Below are 16,693 nucleotides of genomic sequence, written 5' to 3'. Positions count from 1 at the left end.
ACTCCAGTATCTTTGCCAAGAAAACCCTAAATGGGGTCGCAAAGAGTCAGACACAATTGAAATAACTGAACAAAAATACTAAATGAAAAAGCTGAGGTAAAAGAAAGAGAGAGAGAGGCAACTAGGGGGTTTGTACAGAGGATAGAGCACCAGGCCTGGAGTCAGGAAGACCTGCAAGACAAATCATTTAATGTCTGTTTGCCTCAGTTTCATCATCTGTAAAATGAGAAAAATAATAGCCTCTACCTCCCAGGGTTATTGTGAGGAGCAACTGAGATCATAATTGTAAATTATTGACACACAGTAAGTACTATATAAATATTTAAGTACTACATAAATGTTATCTGTTATTAGTTGGATGACCCCAAGCAAGTTACTAACCTCTGTTTGCCTCAATTTCTTCATTTGTAAAATAGGGATAGTAATAGCATCTGCTACCTTCCAGGATTGTGGTATAGATAAAATGAAATATATGGAAAGTGCTTTGCAAACCTTCAAGCACCATATAAATTTCATATATATAATATTTATATGTAACACATTGTTTTTATCATTATTACATTATATGTTTATGTTATAGTTTTGACTGTTTAAATCTGTAGTTGCACAATGAATATGAATCTGAAGGAATTTCACAAATAGGTGCCTGTCCTGGCAAATATTCTTTTTAAAGTTATATTTTTAAAGTGTCATTTATCTGTGCAGCAGCTGCAAAGATTTACTAGTGATGTTATCAGACCAGGTCAAATTTGAGGCTTTGGGACAGGAAGACTGTACCAGGAGCTGCAACTTTCTCCTTTTATTTTTCTATTGGTCGTGTAATCCTTGTACTTCTCTTTTAAATCACTTACCGTGTAAGTGTGTGTGTATGAAGGAAATGGGGAGCAGTGGGAATTGGGGGGAGATGAGCACATAAATATTTGATTGAAAATTAATATGTAAGTAATTATCTTGAGCAAAAACTAATCCTATCCAAGAGTCGGCTTGTGAACTCTATGTATGTGATGCTTGTCCTATTCAGAGCCCAGGAGTTACAGATCTGAATGGTATGTACTTTCTCATAACCTTTCCCAAAGGACACACTAGGTGTACAAAATAATAAATAATGAGTTTTCCATGATACATCAAGTCAGTCTTATTAATGTGGAGTTCTGTTTTATTAGACAATCTTGAGATTATATTGGTTAAAGGAGACCATGAAGAGAGGATCAGACAAAATTATCTTAAGGATTAAAATAGACATAGTTAATTGGCATAATCATTTTCACCATGTCAAGTGGAAGAGAGGACATGGAAGAAAATTCTGCCAAATACCTTGTTACTTTGATCTGTGATTCTCCTAGTTAAAGTCATACTTGAGTGTGACAATTCATTCCTCTTTCTAAAATAACACCATGCACATCAACTTATAAATAAACTTGCTTGGAGAAAATCATATAAAGTAGTAAAGACTTGAATATATTTAAATAATTTATATATCATAAGATGAATGCCATCCAGTACCCATGTGTGAATTGTTTTCCTCTGGGCACAAGGATGCAATTTATGAAGAAACTGGCAGAGCAATTTCTACTGTTCTGGACACTAGAGGGTGATTGCTTTCCCTCCCCTCCCAGAGAAGAAATCACATAGGATAAAGGAATTGTGTCTTTACATTGTGGCATACTCTTCCACTTTTCCCTTCCTGTTTTTCTTCCTTTGCTTTCTCCACATGGACTTCCTTAGAGATGACCCCCAAGGGGCAGAGGTGGAAGCTGGGCTACCCTGTGAGTAAGCCAACCAGGGAGAAACCAGCAAATATTTTAATGTTTGGTTGGCAAAGAAGAACAGAACAGAGGAATGTTTATGAATCCGTGAGCTCACCTTATGTACAGTTTTTGTTTTTAAAAAGTGAGAATTAGATTTAATTTGATAGTAACAAAATTGCCATTTGTTTTTGTCTGGATTTCTGAACTTTTTGTTTTCATCTTTGTATTTTATTGTTTTGTTGATACCCTTTCTTTTTTTTATCTCTATGCCTACCTACTATCTCACCAACTCACCCCCACTCCAGAATAGAAACCCTTCACAAAGCAAAGCCAAACATGGGCCATGTTTGAAAATGCATGTCTCACTCTGATGTCCTTACTGTAAGCTCAGAGAGAGCAGGGACCAGTTCATTTTGTGTGTGTAGCACCTAACACAGGGCCTATCACATGATGGGTGCTTAGCAAATGCTTGCTGATTAATTGATTTCTTCATCTCTAGTTCATTACACAATTCCCTAGAGATGAGAGACATGAAAGGCATGAATGATCACCATACTCAACTTTAATTCTTTGTAGACTTGCCAGTATACATCATCTCCAGAAGAATATTGTTATTTCAAAAGATACCTTTAGATAATTAAAAGCACTGATCTAAAATATCCTGATTTTTTTACCTATCGAGCTCCAGCCTGATCTCATAGGTAGTACCTAGGAGCCCCCAAAGAGGCAGAGATTCTTTATCTAGCTTCATTGCAGTATTGGAAAACAGTGGCAGACAGGAGATCCTGTTGAAGGTACTAACTAAAAATATTGGCAGCATACATTTTCTAATAACTCTATGGATTCTAAGTCTCTGTGCTCTTCTACCATGAAGGGTAAAAGTTTCAAAAGCAAAATCAGTGGTTTCCAAGGAACAAATACATCGTAACACCTTTGCACTGTCATTTTTCATTTTTCCCATCAGTACATCTGAAGATGAGAAAATCTGTAAAACCAGACTTTTCACAGTGTGACTTATGGCAAAATTGTCAGTCAACAAGCATTTATTAAGTATTTACTATGCTGAGCTCTAGAGATTTGAAGAAAGGCAAAACATAGACCCTGTGCATAAGGAACTCACATTCTAACAATAGAAACAACTATGCGGCTACAATATTCTCTCAGGTAATGTCAGAGGGAAAGTACTAGCAATCACAGGGACTGGGAAAGACCTCCTGCAGAAGGAGGTATTTGAATTGAGTCTTGAAGGAAGCCCAGGGAAGTCAGCACATGAAAGCTAGAATGGATAGAATCCCAGATATCAGCAATAGCCAGTGAGAAGGCGCAGTTGAGAGATGGAGCGTCAGCAATGAGGCCATTGTTATAGGATCAGCGTGTACATGATTGGAGAGGATGGGAGAGAAAAGTGCAAGAAGCCTGGAGAGGTAGGAAGGGGCCAGGTTTTGAAACGCTTTAAATACCAAACAGAATTTTATTTTTGATCCTAGAGGTAATAGAGAGCCACTAGAGATTATCGAGGAGGGAGTGACATGGTTAGCCATGCTCTTTAAGAAAATCACTTTAGCACCTAAATGGAGGATGGATTCCAGTGGGAAGAGACTTGAGGCAGGGAGACCAAGGCTGTTGCCATATTCTAGGCATGAGATAATGAGAGCTTCATCAAAGTTGGTGGTTGTGTGCAAGAAGAGAAAGAAAAAAATATACAAGAGGTATTATGAAAGTATAAACAAGAAGACTTGGCAGTAGATGAAATATGTGGCATGAGTGCAAGAGAGAAATCAAATGACACCAAGGTTTTGGCCCTAGGTGGCTAACAGCATAGTGGTACCTTCGACTAGTACTAGGGAATTCTGAGATAAGAGAATGTTGAGAATGGGGAGAGAAGATAATGAGTTCTGTTTTGGACATATTTGAGTTTGAGAAGACTGCTCTGTCTATTGAGTTTGAGATCTCCAAGAGACAGTTGGTGATGTGAGACTGGAACTCAGGAGAGAGAGTAGGGCTGGACATATGATTATTGAATCCATTGGAGGTGTGGAGATCATGTTTATTGCGTGTGACCTAGAGAACAATCCAGCAAAGGAAACTCAGAAGAAGTAATAATACAGGTAGGAAGAGAACCAAGAGAAGGCAATGTCATAAAAACCGAAAGAGGAGAGAGTATTCAGGATGGAGCGGTGATCAACAGCAGCTCAGGATACAGAAAGGTCAAGAAGGATAATAATTTTAGAAAAGGCCATTAAGTTGACAATTAAGAGATCATTAATGAGTTTTGTCATTATAGTTCAGTCAGGAGTTCTGATACTGAGAAAATAAGTGTCTGCAACCTGTCTTGTATTTTTTACTTATTTATTTGTAAAGTTATAGAATCGATCTGCAAGTTTAATGCTGCACTAAGTTTAAATGTTAAAGACTGTAATGGGTATAAGCCTGTACTTGTAGATAGGATTACTTCGCAGCTGCACCTTTGTGAGAGCAGACTTGGTAGGCAGTTTAAAGAAATTTTGAAGCTGTGCACAGAAATTTCAAAAAGTAAAAGTTATCAGCTTACTTTTCTTCACTATCTCCCCATATTGATGCCTGGCTCCACTCCTGACTCTCTGGACTTCTCTGCCTTGCCTTCTTGCCCTGACCCCCTTCCTAGCTCCCTTTAATGTATTGTCTTCACCAGTTACAGTTTGAGTTCCTTGAGGAAAGAAACTGTCTACTTACCTTACATTTGTGTTTCCAGTTCTTAGCACAGTGCCTGACACACAGTAGGAACTCAACAAATGTTTTCTATCTATCTCTAAAAAGCACCTCCCGACTTAATCAAAGTTTTTCCTTATCCCATAATCCAGTCAGTATAAGGATTCTTCTACATAACTAAATACAAATGAGTTGCATTAGCCTGTTAATATTATCTGACATATCAAAAAAGCTGCCTCTGATATTTTATGATGCTACTTTCTCAAAAAAAATTATATTTCTTGTATAAATTGACACACTCAAGTATCTCTTTTGAAGCTTTAGTTAAACTGAAATTATGTATTGCCAGAGGAGAAATGTGTATTTTCCACAAACATTGAAAATCAAAACTAAAATAATCTCAGAGCCTTTGGTACTCTGCACAACAGTCCAGTCCAGAAGTTCAAAATGGTGGCCTCAGACACTTACTAGCTGTGTGACCCTGAGCAAGTCACTTAACCCCAATTGCCTCCAAAACAAAATGAAAGTGCAAAACAGAACTAGAACATGGGAGCATAGAATTAAAACCGTAAGGAATCTTACACATAATCTACTACAACCCCCCAATTTTATAAGTCAGAAAACAGAGGCCCAAAGTTCTTAAGTGACTCACTCAAAGTCATACAAATTTTAAATGGCAGAGCAGGAACTCAAAAATAGAATTTATGCAGTGATTCAATGTACCAAATGCCACCATGCCCATGGATATTTATTTATTTGAGGAATGGCCTAACGAGCAAAGGAATTTCAGGGATCCAGAGGTCAGTAGAAGAGTAGTAATGCTTCACATTTATATAGACTATATGGCTTACCAAGCATTTTTCCTCCCAAACAGCTGTGCTGGGTAGACAGTACAAATATAATGCCCATTTTACAGATGAGTAGACTGAAACTCAGAGCTCAGAGAAGTTTTGACTTGTCCAGAGATATACAGCTCTAAGAAGCAGACAGATTTTAAAATCCAAGTCTCCAACCCTCTTTTTACTCTGTGTATAACTTCTGCCTGTAATTAGCATAATTGTACATAATTACCTATATGCCCTGAACTTTAAGCCATATTTTGAGTATATCTAGTAATAATGTACCTCACCAAATATTGAAATATTTTTTAAAAGTTCTATTGGACTTAGCTTTTTTGTTAAAGGTGGAATGTGAATGAATGTCCTTAAATCCCACAATGACAAAAAAACAAAGAAACAGAAATAAGCAAAAACTGTTATTTTTAGTTTGAAGCTGAAAACAAAGAGAAAATCTTTATCTTCCCAAAGTAATCCTAAAAGAATTAGTTAACTAATTTTAATATCACAGGAAAACTTATCCAAACACTGAGATTTCCTTACACAAGGCGTTTTTTAGGCATACCACACTGTTCCAAACCATGTAGAATAACTAAGTGAAAAGAAAGAGGTCAGGAACTGGGTGTAAATAGGAAGTGGGAGGGAAGTTATACCTTAATTACTTAGTGGTACTAACAAGCAGGTTACTCAAGTGTCATAATGAGGTTCCTTTGCAGGTCTTCTGAAATCAAGGCATAAATAGTTTATACTTTAACCTCTGAAAGGTGAGGAAATTATGACCTAATGAGATGTTCCTGGTATAATTCTTCTCTAGCTAGTCATTCCTTTGCCATAAAGCCAATGATGAATGAAAGTTTTTCAGTGGCTTGAATTCTGTGGTGGAGCCCCTCATGGGTCTCTTTATCATGCGTGTCCAGTAGATAGATAGATGGATAGTTAGATAGCTATGTCCATATTATATATGTGTGTATGAGGACCTTAGAAAAGAATATTAAATGCCAAAATGACCTGCAGCTAGTTTGGAGGTACGGTCCATGCTAATACCTATTTTTGTATCAAAGTGCAGAACTAAATCTTCCATTTTAACTCTAGTCACAAAAGCTTACTGCTACTGCAAATTTTGAATTTATGTGTTGCCATTCCTGTAAAGCACCCTTATAAATAAGTCTAATAAATAAGTCAGCCCACACACATTTCTGGCAGTGATAGCAGAATATCCAAGGAAATAATCTTTCCCACTTAGCCCACACAAACAGTAGGTGAGCGACTATTCACAAGCATTGACTTGGCTTTTTGTGAGTATTATTCTTACTTCGCAGCTGGCAGAACCCAGGCATGACCAGTTTGTTTCCATCCCAATTGGTGACAGTCCTGAGTTTTAGCCTAATGTTTCATCTGCTAAAATGTGCTGCCGTTATAATTGCTTTCCGCAAATTTCTTATAAAAGTTCCAAAGATGAAGAGATCACATCTAGTATTCTTCCTGCTGCTGCATTCAGTGAAGTTTGTTTCATTTTGGTGAATATTGATATTGGAGCCAAGAGCATGTTCTGTGACTGAAGAGTTCTTAAGTGGACCTTAACTGTTTTTGGAATTTGATCTTCAAGGAAGATTTCTTTATGTATGCTTTCTTTTTCTATGTATCCTTCCTTATCATCAAGTAAAAGCTATCAGACAACATTGAGTATGGGCCTTATAACAGACATTTGAATTTGAGATGAATCAAAGAAATAAAAGCATTTCTTGCCCTCATAAAACTTATAAGCTAAGACAGAAATGTTAGTTTATATTCGTATATATAGCAGGACATTTACAAGGGATGAACCACTTTCTTGCCCTTTCTTGGGCTCTAACCTAACTTCAAGAGTATACTTACTAGCAAGAGAAAGAAAAAAAATCCTAATTATAATAATGATTGCTGTGATGATAGATGTAGGAAACTTTGATGACCTCTAGAAATTTCACTTATTGGGCTACATGTGCCTTGAAACAGTGAAGGTTTCCAGAAACAGTGAAGGTTAACTTGAGAACTCTTCAGTCATAGAGTATGTGCCCTTGGCTCCAATATTGTTATTATGACTGATTACAAGGATCATTATACACTGCATCATAAAAGCTTCCCCTCCAATATTCTGATTCAAGTCATTGTGCTAAAATTCTTGGCTTCCTGATTATAACAATCAGACTTTTCCAAGTTTGTGTTTTATGTCATCCCATAATTTGGAGAATAATTGTGAAATAAAACTCGTCCAAAAATTCAGATGGTCTTCAAAGCAAGAAAGCTACTGAATGAGAATATTACTAGATTTTTATTGTTCCACTAAAATATTAATGACTTAGAACGCAATTTTTGAAGGCACAGGTCTAAAACTATTTCAAAGAAATTGAGAGCAGCAGATTAAAGAAATGAAATGTGGTTCACAGTTGCTCTGGGAATTAGTTCCTAGAAGTAGAGAAACAGAATCTAAAATCAGGCATCTCATTTAAATGTGCTGAGGGAACTCAACATTGACCCTGGATCTAGTCTTATCTTTAAAATAATTTGCCTGATTTTCAGTGTCATTTTGTCAATACCTTCTAAGGTTATAATAATAATATAAAATCACACCTTTCTTTAGAACTTTAAGGTTGGCAAAACACTTTCCTCATAACAATCCTTCAAGGTAAAGAGTGCAAGTATTAATACTCCATTTTACAGATAAGGGCAAAAAAGGACTCAGTGAAGAAAATACTTTCCTATGACCACTAAGTTTCTTGTTGTAGTTAATAACTAGTAAATGTTAGAATTAGGACTAGAACCAAGGTCTTCTGGATTTCCAAGTTTTATGCTCTTTCCACTACACTATGCCTCAACTCTGTTTATGAGGCTAACCATAGATTATTGCCCTTTTCACCATGAAAATATCACCAATAAATTCTGCACTTTGGGTGAACACAGTGAACTTTTAAAATAAGTAAGAGGTATTTTTTTGCACAGAAAGAACCTGTAGAATTAGAAGTGCAAATATCAGTTAAAAGTAGACTGTAATGTTTTGTTCCCCTTCATAATATCCTATCACATAGTGTTAGCAACACTGACTGGTTGGCATTAGTGTTGGTGTTAACCTTTAGCAACCTGATGATGCATGAATTCCTCAGTATAAATTTGATAGGGATAAAAATACCTTCCATCTCCCATGATTTCCTTATACAATAATTAGTAAAGTTCACTGTGTCATCCAGTTGCTAATGAATTGTGTGATAAGGAGAGCAGTGGAAAGTTCCTCCTCATAATGTTATTCATCAAGTTCAGTTTATTTCTTACCGAATGAGTCTGTTAAATTCCTGCTACCACCGTGACATACATTACGGGGAATGAAAGAAAAATATATGGCAGTCCCTGGCCCTGCAGAGTTTACAGTCTTATTGCACAGATAAGAATGCATGCTTCTCCCTCTATAATCCATGGGTTCTTTCTCTCACCCTATCAACTGTAAGACCTCTCAGATCTTTCCCACCTCCCCCAGAACCCTAGGTATGAGAAAGCCTCTTTTATTTACAAGAACGCCATAATACATCTTCATTAGTACAAGGCAGTCAAGTCATATGCATATTAAACTTAGGTGAATTCAACTTTACAGCTGCCACAGAAAGAGATAATAGTTTGACTGTTGTGTGCCCATTCTCCACTATGAGCACGTGTCCCGGAATGTGAGAATGAAATAAGGAACCTTCCCACCACCTCCACCACACCATGTGATTCTAAGGTCTCTTCTTCAACATCTCCAAAGACTTTCCATTCATTCAGACAGTCTAGGGCAGGGAGGGGATATGGGACACTGGATTTGGAGTCAGGAAGACCTGAGTTCAAATCCTGCTTCAGACACCTAAGTAAATCACAAGCTTTCTCAGCCAGCCTCAGTTTCTTCATCTGTAAAATAAAGACAATAAGAGCACCTACTTCACAGGGTTGTTGTAAGGATCAAATGAGGTAATATATATAATGTGTTCTGTAAGACATCAAGTTTTCATAAGCATTAGCTTTAGTTAACCTTTTAATCTGCTTAGGCTGGGAGTGGGGAGGTAATCCTAGCTAGCCTACCTAACATTCCTGGTTGACTAGAAAGCCCCTACCTTTGACTTCTTTGTGTTCTGTCTTGCCTCCTGGTGAAACAGGAATAAGAAACAATTACACGGTGATATAATCACTTTCAAATATCATAACATTTATGTGTGAAACCTTTTCAATAGAATTTTTCCCCTAGTTTTCCTTACATCTAAATCTTCTTACTTCTAAATTTTTTTCTCTTTTGGTAGGTATCTTGGTTTCCCTTATCTAGTGGTCAATAGCTGAAAAATAAAATTTCCATTCAGTTGTTTCCGTTAGAACCATCCTAGATTCTGCTACTTTCTGATACCAACTACCATAATAACTACTTTATTTTAAAGAGACCTTAGCCCCTTTCCAGCTGTGTCTGTTTAAAGCTCCCCTACTGGAAAAAATGTTCTAAATCACTAATAATTAGAGAAATGCAAATTAAAACAACTCTGAGGTATCACCTCATACCCTTCAGATTAGCTAATATGACAGAAAAGGAATATGGCAAATGTTGGAAGGATGTGAGAATATAGGTGCACTAATGCACTGTTGGTGGAATTTGGAACTAATCCCACTATTTTGGAGAGCAATTTGAGACTTTGCCCAAAAAGCTATTAAACTATACGATAGTTTAATAAGACCCTGCAATACTGCTTCTAAGTTTGTACCCCAAAGAGATAAAAGGAAAAGGATTTATAGCAACTCTTTTTGTAGTGGCAAAGAACTGAAAACTAAGGTGATTCCCTCAACTGAGGAAAGTCATATGTTACGGTATATGAAGGTGGTGGGATATTATTATACCGTAAGAAATAAGGGGATGGTTTCAGAAAAGCCTAGGAAGACTTACATGAACTGATGCAAAGTGAAGTGAACAGACCCAGGAGAACAATTTGCACAGTAACAGTAATATTGTAAAGATAATCGACTATGAAAGGCTTAATAACACCAATCAATACCATGACCCATCACATGATGAAAATTACTATCTACCTCCAGATGGAGAACTCATGTAATCAGAGTGCAGAGTGAAGCATATTTCTTCTTTTTGTTTCTTTTTCTTGGTTTTATCTTTTTTTTCCAGAACATGGCTAATGCAGAAATATGTTTCACATGATTATATTATGTTTTTATATATATGTATATATATGTATATATGTGTATATATATATGTATATATGTGTATATATACATACATATATATATAATATTTCTTGCCTTCTCAATGAGTGGGAGAGGAGTGGGAAGAGGGAGAGAATTGGCAACTGAAAATAAAATTGGAAAAAAGACACCATGCTTGTGGGTGTTTTTAGTGATTTTCCAAAGGTAATTTTGACTTCATGCAATTTTCACCCTTGTGCTGACTTTACAACCTAACCTACCCTGCAAATATGTGATTCCACTGTAGTAAATTTCACCGCAGATTTTCTGAAAGTGCTAAAGCTACATATGGCCAAGTCGCTGTGAGGGAAATTATGCCAATATTAATGCAATAGATTGAAAATGAATTAAGTTCCTCTAAAACCTCCATATTGGTTTAACGCCTTTAGGTAGTATTCTTAACATGTTTCACTTTGTGACAGATTAACTTGGTCCTTCTGAAGTTTTCTTATCTGGTGAATAATCTTCTGCATGCATAGCAGAGCCAAGTTAATTGTCTATAAGAGTGAGAAAAAGGAAAGCTATAATGAATTACTGATTACTAGCCTACTACAACCTCAATCTTAAGACACTCAAGGAATCTGCTATAAAAATGTCATCAGATGAATAATTAAACTGACATCATAAGGAGAAATAGAAGTACTCAGTTACTGACATTTTATCAGTCACAAAATCCCTGACCTCATTTGCTGAGCAAAGCTGTTCTGTAATTCAAAGGCAAATTCAACTCAACATTGTCAACAAGAAGTTTGAACCTCTACATCCCAAGGATCATGGCATATGGAGTCTCTTATATGACCGTGGAAAATAGGTAGATAAAGTTGGGGATATACTATGTGCTTCTTATGTTTCTCTCTCTTTAATAGGCATTTGGGCCTGGACCTAGTTCCTCGAAAGGACTTTGAAGTGGTGGATTCTGATCAGATTAGTGTCTCTGATCTCTATAAAATGGTAAGAAATCTAAGGGAAGGTACATATCTAAGGAACTCTAGAGGTGCTGAAGGAGGTCACTTAAGACTGGGGAACCACTTGGGCAAAGGCCTGGAGGCAGGAGACAAAATGTCACATATAGGTAATGATAAGCAGTCTGGTATGATTGAAACAGAGAAATAAGACCAAATTGTAAGTAGGCAAGGAGCAGATTGTGGAGAATTAAGATTTTCTGTATTTTATCATAAAAGCCTCCCAAGTGCCCTTCCCATTTTTAGCTTTTCCCTACTTCTAATAACTCTTTCAGAGAGCTGCCAAATCAATATTCCTAAAACAAAGATCTGACAAATTCATTTTCCTATCCAAAAATTTTCAGTGTTTCCCCATTGCTTTTAATTGAGACTTGTCTCAAGTTTCAACTCCCTTTTAACCTTTTATGTTATCCCTCTTAATTAAAGATTAAGGGTTTGACCATCTTTTTGTGTGAACAAGATAAAAATGGAAGTCAAGAGAGTTAGGAAGTATGATTACATAAAGTTAAATAGATTTTGCATGAATTGTTCAGTCAGAATTCTGTATATATTGTCAGATGAAATTACTGTATTGGATGTTTTTGCTAATCATTTTTCTTTGTCGTAAGGGAAAGTTCAATCGGACGAAGGGGAAGGGCTCCCAGAAATTACTATGATTTTAAAGCATAATGCATGAATAAAAAATTTTAAAACAAAAAGAAAAGCACAGACAAAGCTTATAATCCCTAATTTCCAATGGAACATCCCACCCATCACCTCCCTATGACATAGCTCCATCCTATTCCCTATGACATAACTCCATCCTACTCCCAAAAGCCCACTGCTCATAGACCTCATAGTCCTCAAGTAGTCCCCTTACTGCCTATCCAGATAAAGACTTAAGTTTACTGTGGTATGCTTTCAGCCATCCTATTCTCCCTTTGATTCCAGCTTTCTGTTATCTTTTCTTTTATCCATTATCTTTTTGCAATAGCAATAATTCTCCTTGCTATTATTCTTTTTCAGGCAACAAGTAAGGCAAATTAACAATCATTTATTGAGCGCCTACTATATTTAAGACACATTGCTAAGCACTGGGGAGTACAAAAGAAGGCAAAACAGTCCCTGTCCTCCAGAAGTGTATAATTTCAGGCCGAGACAATCTATAAAGAACTAAGTACAAGCAAGACATTACCAGCAAAATTATAGACAATCATAACAGGAAGGCAGTTGTATTAAAGGGAAAGACTTCTCACAGAAGATAGGATTTTTAGTTGAGGTTCAAAGGAAGGCAGGGAATTCAGGAGAGAGAGCATTCCAGAAATGGGGAAGAGACAGTGAAAATGTAAGGAATCAAGAGAAAATGTCTTGTATGGGAACCTCAAGGAAAACAGTGTCTTTGTATCATAGAGCACATGGAAAGAAGTAATGTATAAGATTAGAAAGGTGAGAAGGGTGAGATTATGAGGATTTTTAAAAGCAAAACAGAGGCCTTTATATGTGATTATTATTAAATAAAGGAATATCAGAGTTCATGGACATGAAATGGAACAGTTGTAAGTGATGGCAAGATCAAGGGTATGGCCATCTCTACATGCAACTGAAGTGAGGTAGGGCAGGAGGTCAGGCGAAATGAGTAGGTTGAGGAACTGAGAAGTTGGGGTGTTTGAGGGACTATCAGTGTGTATGTTGTAGTCACCTAGTATAAGGTCAGGAGTTGGTGAAGAAAGGCTATGAGCTAGACACTGACCTGAGTGAGGAAGGAAGGAGAGTGTCCTGAAGGTGGAAGAAAATAGCTACCAGAATCAACTGGCACAGAAATGTAAGATGGGGTGATAAATATGGATTGAGTGAACCTCCAAGGAAGAGAGGTTACTGAGTGATGGTAGTAGAGGGAGACTCTGGGAGGCTAAAAAATCTGTCGTGCTTTAGATGAAATAGAAAAAAATTAGGGGTAGCAAAATGAGCTCCAGATGGCTATATTACTTAGTTATGAAAGGTCAGATCACAAACAAGTTAAAGACACAAAAAAGAAAATCCTGTTCGAAACTGTGGATAAAAGAAGAATGCATGACTAAATAAGGGTTAGAGCGGATCACTGAGGTTAAAACAGACAATTTTTATTACACAAAATTTAAAAGTTTTTGCATAAACTAATCCAATTCAGCAAAGATTAGAAGGGAAATAATTAACTGGAAGGAAAAAATCTTTGCAGAAAGTTTCTCTAGAATATACACAAGTGTGTATAAATATGCACATATGTGTAAATATACATATGTGTGTATACATTTATGTAGAACTGATTCAAATATATTGGAATAAGAACCATTACCCAATTGGTAAATAATCAAAGGATAGGAACAGGCAGTTCTCAAAGAAAAAAATCCAAGCTGCATAAAGCCATATGAAAAAATGCCTCAGACCACTAGTAATGAGGTGAATAAAAATGAAAGCAACTCAGATGTTTTCCCTCACACCCATCAGACTGGCAAAGCTTACCAAAAAATGAGAAATGTTGGAGGGGCTGAAGGGAAACAAGTGTATTAATTCACTTGTGGAGCTGTGAATCACTCCAGTCATTCTGGAAAGCAACTTGCAACTATGCCCAAAAAACTAAACTGTTCAGACCCAGCAATACCACTACTAGGTCTATACTCCCAAAGAGATTAAAGAAAGAAGAAAAGAACCCATGTGTTCAAGAGTCCTTGTAGCAGCTCTGTTGCTTTCAGATCAGATTAGATACTAGAGATGATTCCAATACATTGGAAGGGATAATTCTTCCATAACCCCAGACAATCAAGATAATCAATCAAGTTATATAGTTCATGTACTTGTAGCATCCACATAAGTTAGTTTTCATACCTTTTAAAGTCTTAGGTCTTTGAGTGAGGGGTCTGTCTTGCTTTTGTATTTTTATTTTGAGTTCCTGGCACATAATAGGTACTTAATAAATCCTTGTTGATTTACTGATACCAATTTTTTATTTTCTTTTCTTCTGCATATATTCTGTCCCCACACCTCACCCCCAACTTGTGACTGTAGTACAATAATAATAGCTAAAATGTATTAAACATTTCCTTGGGTCAGGATAAACACTTGCCTGATTATTAGCAGAAAGAATAACATTGTTAAATGTCAGCACTAAAATTGTTAAATGAAAATATTATGTTTACCTAATCCCTCTGTGACAATTACTTTTAGAAAAGTGAATTAGATGATTTTTTTTTTAGGCTTCTTATGTTATCAGATTAAAGTCAGGACAGCTGAACTTTGGGATCAGCATTTGCTGAGATCATTTAAATTCAGCCAGCAATTATCAAGAATTTCCTATGTGCCAAGCATGTAACTTAAGGGAAAGCTCCACAGAGGGGGGAGATTACCAAATTCAATTTAATGTGTACTTTAAGGTCCTACTGTGCATAGAGTGCCATACCGAGACTCTGAAGACAGACACAGTTTCAATAAGATATGTCCCCTGACCTCATAGTATGGCTCACTCTGTAGCAGAGCATTGAATGGCAGGTAGGATTTTCATAGGCAGAGAGAATGAAGAAAGCTATTACTTATGAGCAAGGTAGCCAAGGCAGGAGAATGCAGGGTGTATTCAGGTTAGAGCTAAGGGTTCACTTAGGAAATTAGGAGAAGTTTCAAATATGAAGCTGACTTGGGTTATTGAGTCCCATGTATCCCTAAATGAAATGTCTGTGAAGAGGAGCAGGCTGGAATGGGGGAGAATACGTGTGTGTGTCTATATATAACTTCGTATGCCTTGACAAAGGTCTTTTTCAAGACACATATGGGAGGTGGGAGTTGTAGAGAGGTCTATCCATGTATTTAGACCACTGTGGTAACTGGTATATAATATAGGTATTGTAGAAAGAATTATGCTGAAGTAAATATTAAAGCCCCAAGGAACTTGTCTCTCACACCGTGCTGAGAAGGGATTTGTTACTCAGAAAACAAACAACTGCTAATTGACTGAACGAGTGCTCTTTTTTCTTTCCCTAGCACTTATCTAGCCGGCACAGTGTCCAACAAAGTACGTCCCAGGTAAGCTGCCTTTAAAAAAAACCTCTTATCATTTCCATTTGGTCGCCTTCTTTTAAGATATGAGAATGCGTCGGGAAATAATGGACTTCTTGTTTGAAGTCACCTTTCATCTTGGGATCCGTGACCCATAAATCAGCTGCCCTTAGAGTCTGTCAGTACTGTCAAGGATTGGGTTCCCTGCCCGAGGCTCCAGGCCCTCATGGGCAGCCACTTGGCAGTTACTTAAGGACGGCACATAATTTCTCGGTGGCATTGCGCTCCCTCCACAAAAGCTATCCCTTTCTCCTCCTAGCAGTGAGAACTCCTCAGGTAGTCAGAGGCTGGTGAGGTCACCCTCTTTATGAATATATAATAGCTTCATAATTTCAGCTCCAACCTAGCCTTGAAATTAGCTATCTAGAAGCAGCCTAAGGGAGATAGTTCTTCGATACATGTTTTTGCAGTTAGACTGCAGATTCATAGCGTACCCTGGAGCACATTCTGTACCCTCCTTAGCTGTCCGTGTCTCCGTTTGTAACATGGAAGTAATAACAACTGGTCTTACCTACTTGATCAGAATAGGATAAGAGTGAAAAAAGGTAATACGAAAGTGCATTCTGAACTTTACACAAAGTACAACATGAAATCCACCATGATGCCATGGAGGGACATGATCTGTATCAGCAGAGTTTGGTGGTGTTTACTGTCCATTTCAAAAGTTGATCCCCAGAAATTCTTTCTCAGAGTGGGGCCAGTAGCAGAGCCCCATCAACCTTAAACCAGCCTCTTGGCTTCTAGCTCCATGCCTGCCTTCCTGATTGCCTTATCATCAGGACCAGAATGACCAGATGCCAACACCCTCAATAAATACCCTAAACAGCACCATCTATTCAAGGCACTGACACAAATCTAGAACCTGGTTCAGTAGCAAGAATTCCCACCTTCTCATCAGTCTGAAATAATCCAGTTGCCAATAGCAACCCAATGACTTGTATTTTATATTTTCAATTGTTTTCATTTCTATTGTTCCTTTTGCTCTTTTTTATTTCTAGGCATCATATTTTTGACCTTTTGACCTTCCCATTTTTTGTGTTATATTCTTAGATGATAGTACCAATTGGTTCCGTTGCCACCTTAGTGCATATCCTAGTCAGTATTATTTATCCCCTCATGGCTAACAAACAGTGTCTTTTGCCGTGCTTTAAACGAAACTGAA

General features: G+C 37.1%; 1 protein-coding gene across 1 annotated transcript in view; it reads left to right on the top strand.

Moving 5' to 3' along the window:
• The window catches only part of DOCK3 (dedicator of cytokinesis 3), a 392,714-nt gene that overhangs the window by 171,632 nt on the left and 204,389 nt on the right, over positions 1 to 16,693 (top strand). The window contains exons 7-8 of the mRNA XM_027837282.1: positions 11,374 to 11,458; positions 15,457 to 15,498. Coding sequence (XP_027693083.1) covers positions 11,374 to 11,458; positions 15,457 to 15,498 — 127 coding nt within the window. The remainder of the gene's footprint in view (positions 1 to 11,373; positions 11,459 to 15,456; positions 15,499 to 16,693) is intronic.

Source organism: Vombatus ursinus, unplaced genomic scaffold (assembly GCF_900497805.2).
Source record: "Vombatus ursinus unplaced genomic scaffold, bare-nosed wombat genome assembly UNPS02014820.1, whole genome shotgun sequence".
Taxonomy (NCBI): domain Eukaryota; kingdom Metazoa; phylum Chordata; class Mammalia; order Diprotodontia; family Vombatidae; genus Vombatus; species Vombatus ursinus.
Note: the sequence above shows the minus strand (reverse complement) of the source record. Positions and strands in the feature narration are given on the sequence as shown.